Source organism: Erpetoichthys calabaricus, chromosome 12, assembly GCF_900747795.2.
Source record: "Erpetoichthys calabaricus chromosome 12, fErpCal1.3, whole genome shotgun sequence".
Taxonomy (NCBI): Eukaryota; Metazoa; Chordata; class Cladistia; order Polypteriformes; family Polypteridae; genus Erpetoichthys; species Erpetoichthys calabaricus.
In genome coordinates, this window is record NC_041405.2 from 90,361,375 (window position 1) to 90,378,268 (window position 16,894).

Below are 16,894 nucleotides of genomic sequence, written 5' to 3' on the forward strand. Positions count from 1 at the left end.
TATAGTCAAAAAACACTAGTGACTGACTTCCATTCGCAGGCATGCATGATCATGCCATAAAACTGCCTCCATCATGTTTCACAGATGATGTGGTATTCATCAGATCATAAGCTGTTTCTTCTCTTCTCCATACTCTTCTCTTTCCAACATCCTGGTATACAGTGGTGTGAAAAACTATTTGCCCCCTTCCTGATTTCTTATTCTTTTGCATGTTTGTCACACAAAATGTTTCTGATCATCAAACACATTTAACCATTAGTCAAATATAACACAAGTAAACACAAAATGCAGTTTTTAAATGATGGTGTTTATTATTTAGGGAGAAAAAAAATCCAAACCTACATGGCCCTGTGTGAAAAAGTAATTGCCCCCTGAACCTAATAACTGGTTGGGCCACCCTTAGCAGCAATAACTGCAATCAAGCGTTTGCGATAACTTGCAATGAGTCTTTTACAGCGCTCTGGAGGAATTTTGGCCCACTCATCTTTGCAAAATTGTTGTAATTCAGCTTTATTTGAGGGTTTTCTAGCATGAACCGCCTTTTTAAGGTCATGCCATAGCATCTCAATTGGATTCAGGTCAGGACTTTGACTAGGCCACTCCAAAGTCTTCATTTTGTTTTTCTTCAGCCATTCAGAGGTGGATTTGCTGGTGTGTTTTGGGTCATTGTCCTGTTGCAGCACCCAAGATCGCTTCAGCTTGAGTTGACGAACAGATGGCCGGACATTCTCCTTCAGGATTTTTTGGTAGACAGTAGAATTCATGGTTCCATCTATCACAGCAAGCCTTCCAGGTCCTGAAGCAGCAAAACAACCCCAGACCATCACACTACCACCACCATATTTTACTGTTGGTATGATGTTCTTTTTCTGAAATGCTGTGTTCCTTTTACGCCAGATGTAACGGGACATTTGCCTTCCAAAAAGTTCAACTTTTGACTCATCAGTCCACAAGGTATTTTCCCAAAAGTCTTGGCAATCATTGAGATGTTTCTTAGCAAAATTGAGACGAGCCCTAATGTTCTTTTTGCTTAACAGTGGTTTGCGTCTTGGAAATCTGCCATGCAGGCCGTTTTTGCCCAGTCTCTTTCTTATGGTGGAGTCGTGAACACTGACCTTAATTGAGGCAAGTGAGGCCTGCAGTTCTTTAGACATTGTCCTGGGGTCTTTTGTGACCTCTCGGATGAGTCGTCTCTGCGCTCTTGGGGTAATTTTGGTCGGCCAGCCACTCCTGGGAAGGTTCACCACTGTTCCATGTTTTTGCCATTTGTGGATAATGGCTCTCACTGTGGTTCGCTGGAGTCCCAAAGCTTTAGAAATGGCTTTATAACCTTTACCAGACTGATAGATCTCAATTACTTCTGTTCTCATTTGTTCCTGAATTTCTTTGGATCTTGGCATGATGTCTAGCTTTTGAGGTGCTTTTGGTCTACTTCTCTGTGTCAGGCAGCTCCTATTTAAGTGATTTCTTGATTGAAACAGGTGTGGCAGTAATCAGGCCTGGGGGTGGCTACGGAAATTGAACTCAGGTGTGATACACCACAGTTAGGTTATTTTTTAACAAGGGGGCAATTACTTTTTCACACAGGGCCATGTAGGTTTGGATTTTTTTTTCTCCCTAAATAATAAAAACCATCATTTAAAAACTGCATTTTGTGTTTACTTGTGTTATATTTGACTAATGGTTAAATGTGTTTGATGATCAGAAACATTTTGTGTGACAAACATGCAAAAGAATAAGAAATCAGGAAGGGGGCAAATAGTTTTTCACACCACTGTATATTGATCTTCACTTCCTTTGTTCAAAGAAAATTGTCCCAGAACTGGACAGGCTTTAAAAAAGTTTTCTGGCAAAGTCTAATCTGTTCTTCCTTTGATTGAGGTTTACCGGTGGTTTACACTTTGTGGTATACCCTCTGTCTTTACTTTGATGAAGTCTTCTCTTGATTGTAGACTTTGGCAATGATAGGCCTACCTCTCGGAGAGTGTTCTTGGTTTGGCTAAATGTTGTAAAGGGGTCCTTCTTCACTAAGGACAGAATTCTGCAATCATCCAGCACAGTTGCCTTCTGTGTTTATCTAGATATTCTGGTGTTGAGTTCACAAGTGTGTTCCTTCTTTTAAAGAATGTACCAAATGGTTGATTTGACCACTCCCCATGTTTCTGCTATATCTCTAAAGGGTTTGTTTTGTTTTCTCAGTCTAATGATGGATTGTTTTTACTTGCATGGACAGCTACTTTGACCTCATATTAAGAGTGAACAGTAGCAGCTTCCAAATGCAAATTCCACACTTGGAAACAATTCCAGACCTTTTACCTGCTTAATAGTTAATAAAATAATCAGGGAACTGCTCCCACATGGCTGTGGAACAACTTGTCAGTCATATGTCCATATACAGTAACGGTACTTTTAAGCCCCTTGAAAATGCTATGCAGAAAAATGGCTATCATTCCTAAACAGCTCATACGATATTTTTGGTAAAACCCTTAAATTAAAATTAAAAGTCTACACACACATAATGATTGCTTTATTTCAAATCCATTGTGGTGGCATACAGAGCCAAATTATGAAAGTTGTGTCACTGTCCAAATGCTTTTGGACCTGACTGTAGCTAGCTCACAGCCTAATTTTATCAAACACAAAAAAATCCTGTACCACTCCCAACATTGCAGTGTCTTAGAAATATAGTAAACTACTTAAAACTGGAAGGTATAATGCTTGCTCAACAACCTATTCTACATGATCCGGAAGACATTTTTGGATACAGGTCTTTATTTTCACCTGCCAGAGCCATCTTAGATTTTAGATATTTTGTTGTCTGTTGTTATCTCCTAATTTTTAATTTAAAGGCAGAAAAGTGAAAGGAACGCAGATAGAATATGAAGCTAGGAAAGAATAAGTACACTATCATTCAGGGTATCAGTAGTGTTATTGTATTGTATGACGTCTGAGAGTCTAAAGAAATTATAAACAAATACTAAAATGCTTCCCAAAATAATCAAAACAAAGCACACAAACACATCCACACATCTCCAGTTCCTGACATACAGCATGTGTATTGAATGTTCATCATGCGTAAAAACAATATTTGTTTTGATTTAGCCCTTTTAAGATTTGGGCCTACAATTTGTACTTTTTAAACAAAGGCAATTTGAAAATGTGAAGGATATTTTCAGACAAGAAAGTGAAATTTGTCTTGATATGTACAGGTGCCTAAAACCTCAATGTGTCATGTTGCAGTGACTTAATTAAAAGAAATTACAGATTGTGGCTGTATACTACCTCAGCTTCAGGCATGCTTTACTACCTCACATTATTTAAAAACAAATAATTAGGCATTTGCTTCTGGAATTTCAGCATAAGCTTGTTTGAAAGTTTTCAATAGCCTGGTTGGTCTACTGCTTTACTAAGATACAAAAATATAACACTTAATATTATTCTGTCTTTGTTTAAATGTGTTACTTATTTCTATTTGTTTTCTCCTCCAGGATGCTGACATCGTGTGTGATGGCATGGAATCTACTGATAATCCCAATTATCATTTCCGTAGCTGTAATATGGAACATTTGAATATGTCTTTTACTGAGGTGAAGAACATGTTTTTACTAATAACAATGCTTTAAAAAAATCAAAGAATTTTCTTACAAATACGTAGTTCAGGAGCTTTAATGCCTTTTATATTTAAAATGCTGTCAGTATTTTATTCTTAAAGAATACTTTTCTCTTTTGTGAATATATAGTGTTCGTTGTCCCTTGTATAATTAAATTATTTTGACTAATTGGCATACTTTAAACAGCACCTAAAACATGCATCCGTTCACTCTGATTACATTTAATTTCATTCTTTTTCCTCACTGCCGTTAAGTATTAGCTTCAACAGACATTAAAACTGGAGACGTTATAAGACTAATTTGTTAATTTTAGGCCATATCGAAGAATGGGACCCCTTACTGCTTCATTGGTGTATATGTGTATCACAAGCATAAATGAAGTAAAGCCAAACAGTGACATGGTCTATGAAACTGGAAGAATAGGGAAAGGGTATCTTAAGAAAAGCACAAAACTTCATCAAATATCCCAAACATTTTACAATGTGTACAATGACTGTTAGTTTTCTCAAAGACCCCCTTGTAATGTGTGTTTCTTATTGTAGCACCTCAGCTACACTACCACATGCGCAGTGTGCATGGTCGATGCTTGCTAGCTATAAAGGTAAAATATTGTATATAAAAATAAATACTGCCAGCAGGAGCAATGATTGGAGTGCACAAAGATTGACATTAACCAAAGGGGTAGATTGACAGAAAAAAAGGGAATCAAGTGTGACGAACAAGTGAACTGTGGAGTGAAAGCAGAAAAGGATGTAAGATCAGAAGGAAGACAGTAGCGACCAAGTGTGTTATATAGAGGTTGATGGTGAGTGTTGCTTCACCAGCTACTGTTAAGGCAGAGGGCGAAGAAGAGGAGTACAAGGTGTGTCTGAGAAAAGCCAGCAATAGCAGCTGGCTTTAATCAGCTAAATGCCAGCAACACTCAGTTAAAGAGCCCCCAACAGCCAGAACAGTGTGCAGAGTTCACAATGTTATTTCTTTTAACCTGTTTTTTCCTGCACCATTCTTGTATCTCTCCTGTTTTGAACCTCACACCCTAATTAACTGTTATTTTCTTGGTTGACTACATTCAATGACTTGGCATGACTCCCTTTCCTCTACCCAAGACAAAGGCTGCTACAATATATAGATTGCATCTGTATATACAGTAGTTTAGCTGGATTGCCTTTATACCTGCCTTTAAAATGAGTCTCCATTCAAAGTAGGGATCAGATGGACTCCCCACATACACACAGCAATTCTGGATTTAATGATCACGCTTGTTTATCTGCACAACACAGTATTTAATTTGATGGCAAATGTCTGATGAACTCATGACAGACTCACAAGCTGTTGCAGCCACAGCGCTTGATTTTTAAAGCTTCACAGGTGACCACCCTTGTGCAGCTTACCTGACTGCTAACACCACCCAACACAATGCTTCATCTTTTCCACCAGCCTATTGCATGTGGAAAGAAAATGCACTTGTATTTCTACTTGTGTTAAATCTCTGATTGAAATATGCCAGTCTACAGGATAACAAAGTAGCGTCTGTAATTACAATATGAAAAAATGTCTACCACGATTATTTCTGCATTTTAAAAGTACATTTTAGGTTTTATTGGCTGAACTATGTAATAATTTTAAGCTTAATGAACCAATTGAATAGTGAGAAGCTTTTTTTATTATCAAAATATCTGCATTGACAAATTCTATATTTAATCTATTGCTGGTTATGTTTTTATCACTAAGAATGTCATTATGTCATATGTTGTGATTATGAAATTCAGGCAATAGTAAAAAATACATTTAACTAAAAAACACAGGCTATTCTTTAATGGCTTATTAATTTTGTTATATGTTTAAAAAAATACAAGCAGTGTAACAGCACTTGCAGAATATATTTTTGTAAATAAATGGAAGTTTAAAAACAAGTAGCTTTGTCAAGACTGCAGCAAAAGTACAAGAGGGTGAATATCATGTAGGGGGGCTTTACATATTCTCATGGTATACTGAATGACCTTGAGAAAATAAAGGTTGAGAACCACTTATTTAGAAGACCAGTAAAATAAGATACTTCCTATTTTGGTCACTAGAAAAAATGGTGAAGGTTAAGTTAGACAATCAACAAAATCATACCTATGATATAACAAGCCACAAATTGAAATTTAAATCAAGGAGTGTTAACAAAATGAGAACCAAACAGAAATTCAAGATTGGAGACTGCAACAGAGTAATTGTTTAAGCTTTTTTCCCCCATCATTGAAGATTTAAAATTTTTTTTTCTTCTGTACAAGATGAAAAGTAGTTGAATGTTTGGGGAAATGTTTGGAAAGTTACTTGTTACTTGTACTTGCTCTTTTACTTCTTAGAACAGTGCTTAATGGGTAAGAAAGCTAGCGTAATTAAAGAGGGCAATAGCATAAGCGTTCATTAATATGAAGGATTATTTATTACTTTAATTATTCACGTTACTTAATTTAAATTAAATAAAAAGAGTTGAGCAGTTTAGTAATCCAAAGACAATTTTTAAAATGAGGCCAGTACAATGCAGGTTATTTTGGAGGAGTCAGTCCACCTTGAAGGCTATGTCTGCAGGAGATGCCAGCTGATCCAGCACCTCGAGCTAAGAGTCGCTGAACTGGAGGAGCAGGCTGACCTGCATTGTAGCAGAAAGTTGGTGGACCTGGCCTAGGTGTCTTTTAGAGAGATAGTGTGCACTCTTGAGGTGGCGAGGGAGGAGACTCCAAATCAGACAGGTGGAGATCGGTGAATCACAGCCTCAAGGTGTAAGGCAAAGCACATTGTCTGGTGACATCAATCTGTTGAAGGGTCCTTGTGGAGCTGGGCAGTGTCTCTGAAGAATTTAAGATGGTGGGCAGGCATGAGGAACCCCAGTGGGCCACCTCAAAACCAGTAACCAGAAAGAGAGAGATTGTGATAATGGAAGAGTGATAGTAACATAAATTTTAACACACAGTTTAAGCACAAAAGTACAATAAGTAACACATTAAAATAGCTTGCCTTAATGCTATAAGTATCAAAAATAAAACAAGTGAGTTGGAAATCTATGTAGCTGAGGATAATTATGATATATTAGCAATAAAAGAAACCTGGCTAAATAACAAAGATGGGGATAAGTATAACATAGATGGGTTCACATTTTTAGGAAGGACAGACAGAACAGTAAAGGAGGATTGCCATTTATATAATGCAGAATTTAAATGCAAGTTTCTTCAGTCGGATGAGCCACATCTTAGTTAGGACATCTGGATTCATCTGGAAAGCATTATGGAAAGAGGCCTTATTTTAAGAGTGTGCTATAGACACCTCAATGCAGACAGTAATTTCAATATGTATTTTTTAATAATATTAAAAAGGCAAGTTTACAGGGGAATATTATAGTCATGGGGGACAATAACTGCCTGAATATTAACTGGGCTAAGGTTGCAAATACTGCAGCACAAGAGCAGGAGAAAGGCACTATATAAATAAAATGTAATATTTGTAATTAGCAACTGTTTTTAACATAGTATGTTAAGGCACCAATGTGGGGAAAAGCCTGTATAGATTTAGTGCTTTATAATAACAAGGACAGAACTGAGGTTGTAGAGGTGACTGAACCACTAGAGTCATGTGACCATAATATATTACAATTCTTAGTGTGCTGAAAGAGCACAGATGGAAAGGCTAAAATTGTTAACTTTAACTATGGTAGGGCAAATTTTGAATAGATGTGGCTAAGTCCAGAAGGGGTAAACTGGGATAAGTTTTTAAATTTGGGGGCAATCAAGGAAATGTGGAACAGATTAAAAAATGTTTTACACATAATGCAGGACAGGTACATATAACAATTGGAATCAGTGTAAAATTAAAAAAATATTCTGCAATGGGTAAGGAGGTAAAAAGAATGTAAATAAAAAGAAAACAGCTGTATAAGGTGTATAAAACTATATATATATATATATATATATATATATATATATATATATATATATATATATATACAGTATGAGAACATGAGGACAACCATCAAGAAAGATATTAGGGATGCTAAACGGCAGTTAGAAAGAAATACTGAAACGAAGAAATTCTTTTACTAATTTAGTAGACAAAAACAGTCAATGGGGAAGTGAAGTGTATCAGGAATAGTACAGGGGAATTAAAGTACACTGTACAGATGGGGAAATAGCAGATGCTCTAAACTTGCATTTTTTTGATGTCTTCAAGTGAGGAAGCAGATAACCTCCCAGAGATAAACAGGAATACTAAGGAGGAACTGTATGATTTGGAAGTTGTAGAGGGAGATGTACTGCTCAGATTAAATAGACAAACAAATCATCAGGACCAGATAATAATTAGTCTCATAATTAGTCACTATTCAAGGAGTGGATGTAGAAATGGTCCACTCCTACAAGTACTTGGGGATCCACATTAATGACAGATTGGACTAGTCTTGGAACACAGAGGAGCCATATAAGAAAGGGCAGAGCAGGCTCTTTTTCCTTCGGAGACTGTGTTCCTTTAATGTGGGAAATGACATCCTTCACATCTTCTATAAGTCTGTGATGGCCAGTGCAATTTTCTATGCTGTGCTGTGCTGGGCAGGTAACATCACTTCAAGAGAGGCCTGCCGAAGCAACAAGGTAAGCAAGAAGGCAAGCTCAGTTATAGGACGTACTCGGGACCCCTGTAGGTAGTAGCAAAGGAGAGAATTAAAACAATACTGAATGCCATTATGAACAATGCTGCACATCCTCTCTCTGACACACTGTCACTTAGTACTTTCAGCCAATGAATTATTCAGCAGAAATGTGTCAAGAAATGCTACTGGGGCTCCTTCATATAATCAGCATAATGCCTTACTGTGACTGTGACCACCAAGTCAGAAGTTTTTTTTTATATTTTAGTTTTCTTGCTTTTTAGTCATTCTGTTGCATGTTCAGACCATTGTGTGCAATTTCACATGCACTTCAGAACAGGTCATCCACTTGAAACTAAGTATGTTCAGGCCTGGCCAGTACTTGGATGGGAGAGCACCTAGGAAAATCTTGGGATGCTACTGAAAGAGGTGTTGGTGAGGCCAGCAAGGGTGTTTACCCTGGGGTCTGATTGTGGATCTCAATGCCCCAATGCAGTGAGAGGGGCACCGTACTGTAATAATGGTGACGTCCTTTGGATGAGATGTAAAACTGAGGTTCTGACTCTCTATGGCCATAAAAGATCCCCAAGCATCTTTTGTAAAGTGCAGTGTGTATCCCGATGTAAAGGCTATATTGCTCTCCATGGCTTAGTCATTCTGGCCACTAGCCATCCCGTGTCTTTAATTGACTATCTCTCTGTCACCACTTTGCCACCTAATAGCTCACGTATTAAACATTTGTGGTGGCTTCCCACTCACTATGTAAAGCTTTTGGTAGCGAGAAAAACGCTATATAAATATAAAGAATTATTATTATTTATTTATTTACCATTTATGTATGTATTTATTTAAAAAGCTTCTGTAAAAGGCCCTATTTCCCCCCTGAGGAGAAATTAAATTCTCTCTCTCTCAGGTCAGGTTCCACTGGGGTGAAAGATGCTCATGCAGAACAGCATTCTTGAAAAAATGTATCCACTTCCCCTAAAGATTTCTGAACATGATATGCAGTAACTGCTTGTACACAACTCTTCTTGTTCAACTGTCATTTTGTTGTCTGTTGTTTTCTCTTAATATTTAAAGGTGGAAGGGAATGACAGAGAGAATATGAATCTAGGAAAGGATAAGTGCACTATCTTACAGGGTATTAGTAATATTATTATATTCTTTGGCTTCTGAAAGTCTAATGTTATAAATGAATGCCAAAATGCTTCCAAAAATTTCAAAACAATACACAAATGCACTTAGACACATGCAGGTCTTGACATACAGTAATGTATTGTATGTTCATCATATGAAAATAAATATTTGTTTTGATTTAGCTCTGTTATTTTAAGGTTTGGGCCTACTGTAGGAACTTTTTAAACAAAGGTGATTTGCAAATGTAAAGGACATTTTCAGATAAGAGAATTAAATTTGTCTTGATATCTAAAGGTGCCTGAAACCTCAATGTGTCATGTCGCTGCAACTTAACGAAAAGAACACATAAATTGTAGCTGTGTGCCATTGTAACTTCAAAAGTGCTTTACCACTGTCAATACATTTAAAAAACCCTGGAACCTTTGACAAATAATTAGGTATTTACGTTTGGAAATTGATCACTGGCTAGTTTGAAAGCTTTCACTGGCCAAAGTTTGTCTACTTGTTTACTATGACATTTATACAAAATATGACTCTTTTTCTGATTTAATATCACATTGTCTTTGTTAAAATATTTTACTCACTTCTTTTTATTTTCTTCTCCAGGATGGTGACATCGATTGTAATAGTGTGAAATCTGCTGATAGTCTTGATTTTATTCATTCTGTCTGGCAAGAGGAAAGTTGGACGATGACGGTTACTGAGGTGAAGAACATGTTTTTCTAATAACAATGCTTTTAAAAATCAAAGGAATTTCTTACAGTTAATTCACGTTAGAAGCTTTAGTGCTTTTTATATTTAAATTGCCATCAATATTTTATTCTAGAAAGGACACATTTTTCTTTTGTGAAAATGAAGTGCTCACTCTGCTATATGCTGTAATTAAATTATTTTGACTAATTAGTATGTTTTTAACAACACAAAAGGCATGCAATCTGATTACACTTAATGTGTGCATTTTTCCGCACTGCTCTTATCTTGATAGTGAATGTTTATTTTTTGCTTATTTTCTTGGCTGTATAGAAAAATACACTGAGATCCCTTACTATTTCATTGAGTATCACAAGCATACAGGAACTAAACCCGCACACTGACATGGCCTGTCAATTAGTTTGGTTTTAAGAAAAGTATAGCCAACTTAGGGAACCAGAATTACCGCTAATAATAAACACCTAACCCTTTAATTAATTAATTCTTTGCATTTATATAGCGCTTTTCTCACTACTCAAAGCGTTCAGCAATTGCAGGTTAAGGGCCTTGCTCAAGGGCCCAAAAGAGCAGAGTCCCAATTGGCATTTACGGGATTCGAACCAGCAACCTTTCGATTGCCAGTGCAGATCCTTAGCCACAGAGCCCTCTATAATCACTGCAATGATCTAAAAAAACAGTATAATAAGAAATTTCCTCTTTCGTCACTAGGTTTCTAATTAATGATTGCGTGGTAAGGGTTAAGCTAGACAATAACAAAAATCCATACTTAGTTGTGTTAACAAAAGTAGAACCAGATGGAAACCCAAGATATCACTGCCATCCTTTTTGATTAGTACAATAAACACATTTTCTGTTTAATTACTCTTTTCTTTCAAACATTAGTTTGTTCTTTTCCTTTCTTTTACTTTAAATTTGCCACAGAGACATAGATTACTGTCTTGTATTAACAAATCAGAGTTCTCCCCTTGGTGATATAAAAATTGAAGACCATGAGATCACGTGTCACCTGCTGCATTATATGCTACTGATAGTACATCCAAGGATGACGTGGGAGCCAATGCTAGCATCTGTCTCACTTCCAATCCAAACTCTTGACTAGCCACAACATTACACTGTAATTTAACTTGTCCCTGTCATGAATTGAGAGAACGTCTCAGGATGCAGTCTAAAGAATGTTTTGGTTTGATTAAAATAGAAAGTGGTCACACTTCTAATTTATTGAAACAAAACAAAACTAAATAAATTGTAGCCAACAGTCTTAGCCAAACCCTCCTCTTGTGTTAGCCTCAATTTAACATTTTGTTTAATGTTTGTGTATAATGTACTGATAGCACAGAGGTAATTAGTTAAGTTGCTTTACAGGTCCTGGGATCTAGATTAGATTTTTGGTTCATGGAACTGTCAATGGCATTTTCTCATTCTCCCTGTACCCTAATAAATTACTGTATATGCTAGTATTCTGGTTTCTGAGCCCCGCAAGATTGCTAAGATTGCTTAGTTAGTCTAATTGTCAACTATAAATTAGACCTGTATGGATATTCACAGGAGTATCTGTGGTGATGTATGTATTAACATCTCTTTTAGCATTCAAATCAAATGTACATGTTAATACGGATTTATAAATTGGTTTGGTTTGATTTGAGTGCTTTTATGTGTTTGTGTGTTATATAGTGGTCTGGCATCCACCAAAGCTCTTTTATTAAAGCTTCTGAGGTAGGCTCTAGCTATGCCTTTTTACAAACTTGTAATTAAATAAATAAGTGGGTTTGTAAAGTGTCTAGTTTGATGTAAAAAATGAACTACACTGCAAATAAAGCAAATGCCATACTTTAATTTGTGCTTCACTAGGGAAATTTGAAAATATCATGCTGCATTTAAGGTATGAAGGAGTTACTTTACTTGGTTTCAGGTTTGAGGATTATTGAAACCTAAGGAAAATTGTAGTGGAATAAGCACATTTATCATATTAATTTAAAAACAAAACACTGTATTAATTGCTTGGCTTTTATCTTGCAATACACCTCTGTGCTTTGCAACATTTGGAACAGATGGGTCAAGGGGGAAGCATTATATTCCTGTGTGCATTCATGTAATTTTGGCTCTTCACCCTCTCATACCTACTAGTACTACATCTCCAAATATAGGAACTACAAATTTGGAAACATGTAATGAAATAACAGAATCACATAACCAAGGTGCAAAGAGATAAAATTAATCACGTATACAATAAAAATTGGTCAAAATAGAGAAATTCCATCACTATCCCTGTCATAGACCCACCATATCTTGTTAACATTGAAGGATCTAAAGTAGCATGTCGCTCTGGAGGGTCTCTGCACCTTCCTCTGCTCTTATGTTGTTGTTCTTTTCAAGGTGTTGAAACAAGGACACTTAGGGTTTGAGGTCAGGGGCTCTCCTGCTTGTTTATGTGAAATATATGATCAGGTTGTGTTTGTTAGGATTTGGCTCCTTTAAAAATAAGCCCAGGCATAACTCCAGAACTACTTCTATGTTTTATTAAGAGAAGCACAGCCCAGGAACAGCCTGGATGCCTGCCATTTCAATTGTCTCTCAGCTTTTTGGAGAAGATATTCATTAAGTTGTTATTTATGTAAATAATTTATCTGTACATGACACTTTTTCAGGTGTCTTTGGAACATAAAGAGGTCTTTTGCACACTTCGCCTCCAAAAAAGAGATGGCATTACTTACTTGGATCTGAAAAAGTCACTGAAGGATCTAGAAAATCTTCAGAGAAGTACTAACCAGGTATATTTTAAATACAGTATTGTCAAAAGAGTTTAATTTGGATCACATTAGATCCTGATGCCATTCCAGACTCCGCTAATCTTGTACCAAATATTCAAGGAAACACGAGTTACTCTGTGCTTCCTGAACACACCTGTGATTTTTTTCATTTACTATACATATTCTAGAAAATGAATATTTTGTAAAAGTCAATGAAATACTTATTCACAGAACATTTACATGTGAGCTTGTGCCGTTTTCTCTTTCATTTATTAAAATAACACATTGTTTCAGGTATGAATGTGTGTTTATTTATGTTTTCTTCTAGGTTTCTGTTCCAATATTCAATTATGATCTTTGCACGATCCAAAGGAACCTACCTGATAATGAGTTACTAGAAGAAGCAAAAGCAGTGCTTAATACATTCTTATCGGTATGAAAAGTAACAAGAGCTTACATGACTTTTTTAACATATTATCTGTCAGAGTTTCATTGGTTAAGATAACAGACATTATGGAATATAAACAAAAATTACCCCAAACAATTGTTGGGGGAGAATAGTTGCTGATGCTTCCAGTGTCTTCAACAGTTTCCTCCCACGTTTAGGTCAATTGGCATCTCTAAATAGGCCCGAAGTAAGTGTGGAAATGTATGTGTGATCTGTAATAGACCTGATTCAGAGGATGTTCCTGCCCAATGCTGTCAGGAGAGGATACAGCCTTTTTCGACCCTTATTTAGATTAACTGTGAATGTTATGTAATTGCTTGCCTTCAGATATATTTGCATGTGTATTTTTAATGTTGTGAGGCATTGATTATCCTGTGCCCTTCTTTGTACAGGTGGTGTTTGCACATTCTCCATGTCTACACATGTTTTCCTCAGGGTAGTCCAGTTTCCCTGATATCAGGTTAGGTTTCTCTGAGAGAAGACTCAGGAGAGGCTAACTTGTAGCTCTAATGTTTTTCACTTGTTATGAGTGTAGGGATGTGCACAAGTGTGCGCCCTGTAATAAACTGACAACCTCTATGGGGTTCTTTTCTGCCTTGCTCCCATGTTACCGAGGGAGCTTCTGGTCCCAATCAACGATGAACTGGATTGAGAGGGTTTGAGAATATACTGTATGTATAGTATGTATGTATTGTTAATGTCATAACAAAGGATTTTCAAGACATGATTTATGAGCATGACAAACAGTTGGCCAGGTGGAAAGATTGCAATATGAAAAACATGTTTGTTTTTAGAATTTGAATGAACAAGAACAATACAGAAATGAGATATTTGAGTTTCTATTTTCTGAAGAGGAAAGAGTGGAGATGAACAACATTTTAGGTGACTTGTTTTTCAACAATGACTTCGCAAGTGAAGACACTGAAGATGAAAATGAAGATGAAATACAGGTAATTTTTCTTCTTCAAGAACAAGAAGCCATGTTGTTTTCTTGAATGTTCTTTAAACTACGTGCCATTGAATAAGACAGATCACACTTACAAGATTGAAAGTCTTATACATGCAGTGTATCCAAACTAAAATTTAAAACATTAAAGTAAAATAAAATATATAGAATGTCACAGACGTTTGTGCTTTTTAACTTGATGGTGTTTCAGAAGTATTTTCTTATCACATGAACTATGTAATTTCTATCTTTTTACCAAAAATGTTGTATAATGTGGCCCCTGTGAGGGCCTAGTCACCTGTCTGGGACTGGTGTATACACTGCTAAACAGCCGCCTCAACATACTAAATTGGATATGGATTTGAAAATGTTATTTTGTCTTATTTAATTAACTTAAAATCTTATTTTTTAGAGCAACAGCTCACTAAATTGCAATTCTGAGGATGAATTCAGTCAAGAGAATGACCTGGAAACGGATGCTGTGCCTTGTTTTGAAGAGAACCGGCTGCAGTTTAGACCAATGATGTCAGCTTATTGTGTACAATCCAAAAGGTTATGTTTAAAAGAGTCGTCTCCTAGAAAAGCAAAACTAAGAAAAAAACAGCATTATGTTGATAAAGAAAGACCCTTGGAAAAGGAAGCATTCAGTGCAGTACTTGACCTTGTCAAACAAATATGTGGTAAGTTAGATATATAAAATGAATAGACTTGATTTTGGACAGAGGGTGTACAAATTTTAAAATTACATATAGCATTTACGTACACCTAGACTGTGAAATATTCATTTCCATTGACATGGTGATTTTAAAACACAGTACATTCATTTAGTTTTTTTCTTCTCTCCCATTAATTCAAAAATATTAAAACCATAATGAAATCATAAAATGTATTTTACACATACTTCACTGTGCATCTTTTTCATATTTTCTGCATGCATGTACTTGATAACAGGTTGGTAAATAAATAATAATACAGTGAATTGCAACTTCTAAGATATATAATTAAACAGAGAAAAGAAATTTTAAATTCACATTTAATGCTGTTTTGTTTTTTTATCTTTTATTGCAGATTCAAAACTGGCCTGTATAATTCTGTTTGTTGCGGAGAAGTAAGTTTGAACATTTGTATTTATAATGTCTCTACTTTTATGTTGTAGAACATCTATTATCTATAGATCTATTGAGTTACGCTAAGGCAGTGTGTATCACTTTTTGCTTTGTTCCTAAAGCACAGATCTTCAGAATTCCTCCAATAACTAGCTCTTAATTTCTTAAAATGTATATATTACTGCAAACTTTACTTGAGTTATTGAGGAGCAAGGTAAATCCTAACACAATTAGGACAATAAAAACGATCATTACTTTACAGATATACCTTACATTACCTGCAGAGTTGGACAGGCTATTAGGAATAATGGCAATAACAGGAATAACTGGGACAAGTGCACAAGTGAGACAGAGAGAGAGAGAACGACCTGACCAGTCCACGATACAATGCACCTGTTCAATTATGTGATCATCAGCTACCTTGCACTGATACAAATAAGAAAAGTGTGCGAGAGGAGAGGAAATGAGAGGAGAAAACATTTTTTTAAATTAAAAAAACAAATTAGTGATTTATGTATAAAGAACTGCAGCAGATTTAGCTTGTAGAAGTGGTTAGTACAATGAAATTTGATCTTTCGCATACACACACAGTAGATACAGCAAATAATTTATTAGTCAGCGTCTGGTGTTAATAAGACGTCATAATCTGAAGATTTCTCTTTGATTTTATTTTCTATTATGTAACTAAACAGTTTTTTTACTTTTCAAGGATGTCTACTTTTAAACACTAGGCATTTAGGCATTTAGTTCAGACTAAAACCTCACTTTGTCCATTTTAGACCCTCACACAGTCATTTTTGTAAGGCCAAGAGTAGCATCTGCAACAGAGCAGAGCAGAGCAGAACTAGGGAGAGGGAGGGGAACAAAGCAGTTGCAGGAGTGTCAGAGAGGCAGGGGGACATCTGCATCACCAGTAGCTTTTATGGCACTGGGACCTCCATAACAGTGGTTTTCAAGTTCAGTCCTAGGGGCTCCTTTTGGCTGCAGGTCTTCTCCCAAACAACTTCTTTCTATTGGACTGTTACTCCTAGTTAGTTCCTATTTCCAAGTTTATTTTTTTAGCATCATTCTAGAAATTACAAACTAGTTACGCTAAATCTTCACTGAATAAAACAAGAATTTATGTGTCAGATGGATAAGAATTCTTTTTTTTTGTTTCTTTTAATGTTCTAGCAATTTAATCTAGTACCGGTATTTACTAATAAGGGTACATGTGCATAGAACTGACATAGCCACTGTCCTTTGCCATTTTCTGTTGTTGGCCCTGGGGTCTAATGTTCTTATCATCAGTTGTCAGTTTTTGGATATATTAAAGAGAGCAAATTTTCAGTTAAAATTATGACAAAACAAATTTAAACATTTAAAGATATCACAAAAAAAGTGTTTTTGAAATTGCTCATATGTATAACAATGACATTACAGAGTTTATATTAATGCAAAACAAGAGAAGGAATAAAGGACAACAAAAAGGATGTATTGAATGGATATACAGTACACCCCCAAAATTCGCGGGGGTTACGTTCCTAGAGCACCTGTATACTGCACAGTACTGTGCTGCTATGTCTCC

The 16,894-nt window shown here is 36.0% G+C and overlaps 1 protein-coding gene across 1 annotated transcript in view; it reads left to right on the forward strand.

The window, feature by feature from the left end:
- Window positions 1-16,894, forward strand: part of si:rp71-46j2.7 (uncharacterized) — a 55,706-nt gene that overhangs the window by 23,212 nt on the left and 15,600 nt on the right. The window contains exons 8-14 of the mRNA XM_028815851.2: window positions 3,489-3,587; window positions 9,976-10,074; window positions 12,726-12,848; window positions 13,156-13,260; window positions 14,070-14,225; window positions 14,634-14,901; window positions 15,290-15,329. Of these exons, the coding sequence (XP_028671684.2) occupies window positions 3,489-3,587; window positions 9,976-10,074; window positions 12,726-12,848; window positions 13,156-13,260; window positions 14,070-14,225; window positions 14,634-14,901; window positions 15,290-15,329 (890 nt within the window). The remainder of the gene's footprint in view (window positions 1-3,488; window positions 3,588-9,975; window positions 10,075-12,725; window positions 12,849-13,155; window positions 13,261-14,069; window positions 14,226-14,633; window positions 14,902-15,289; window positions 15,330-16,894) is intronic.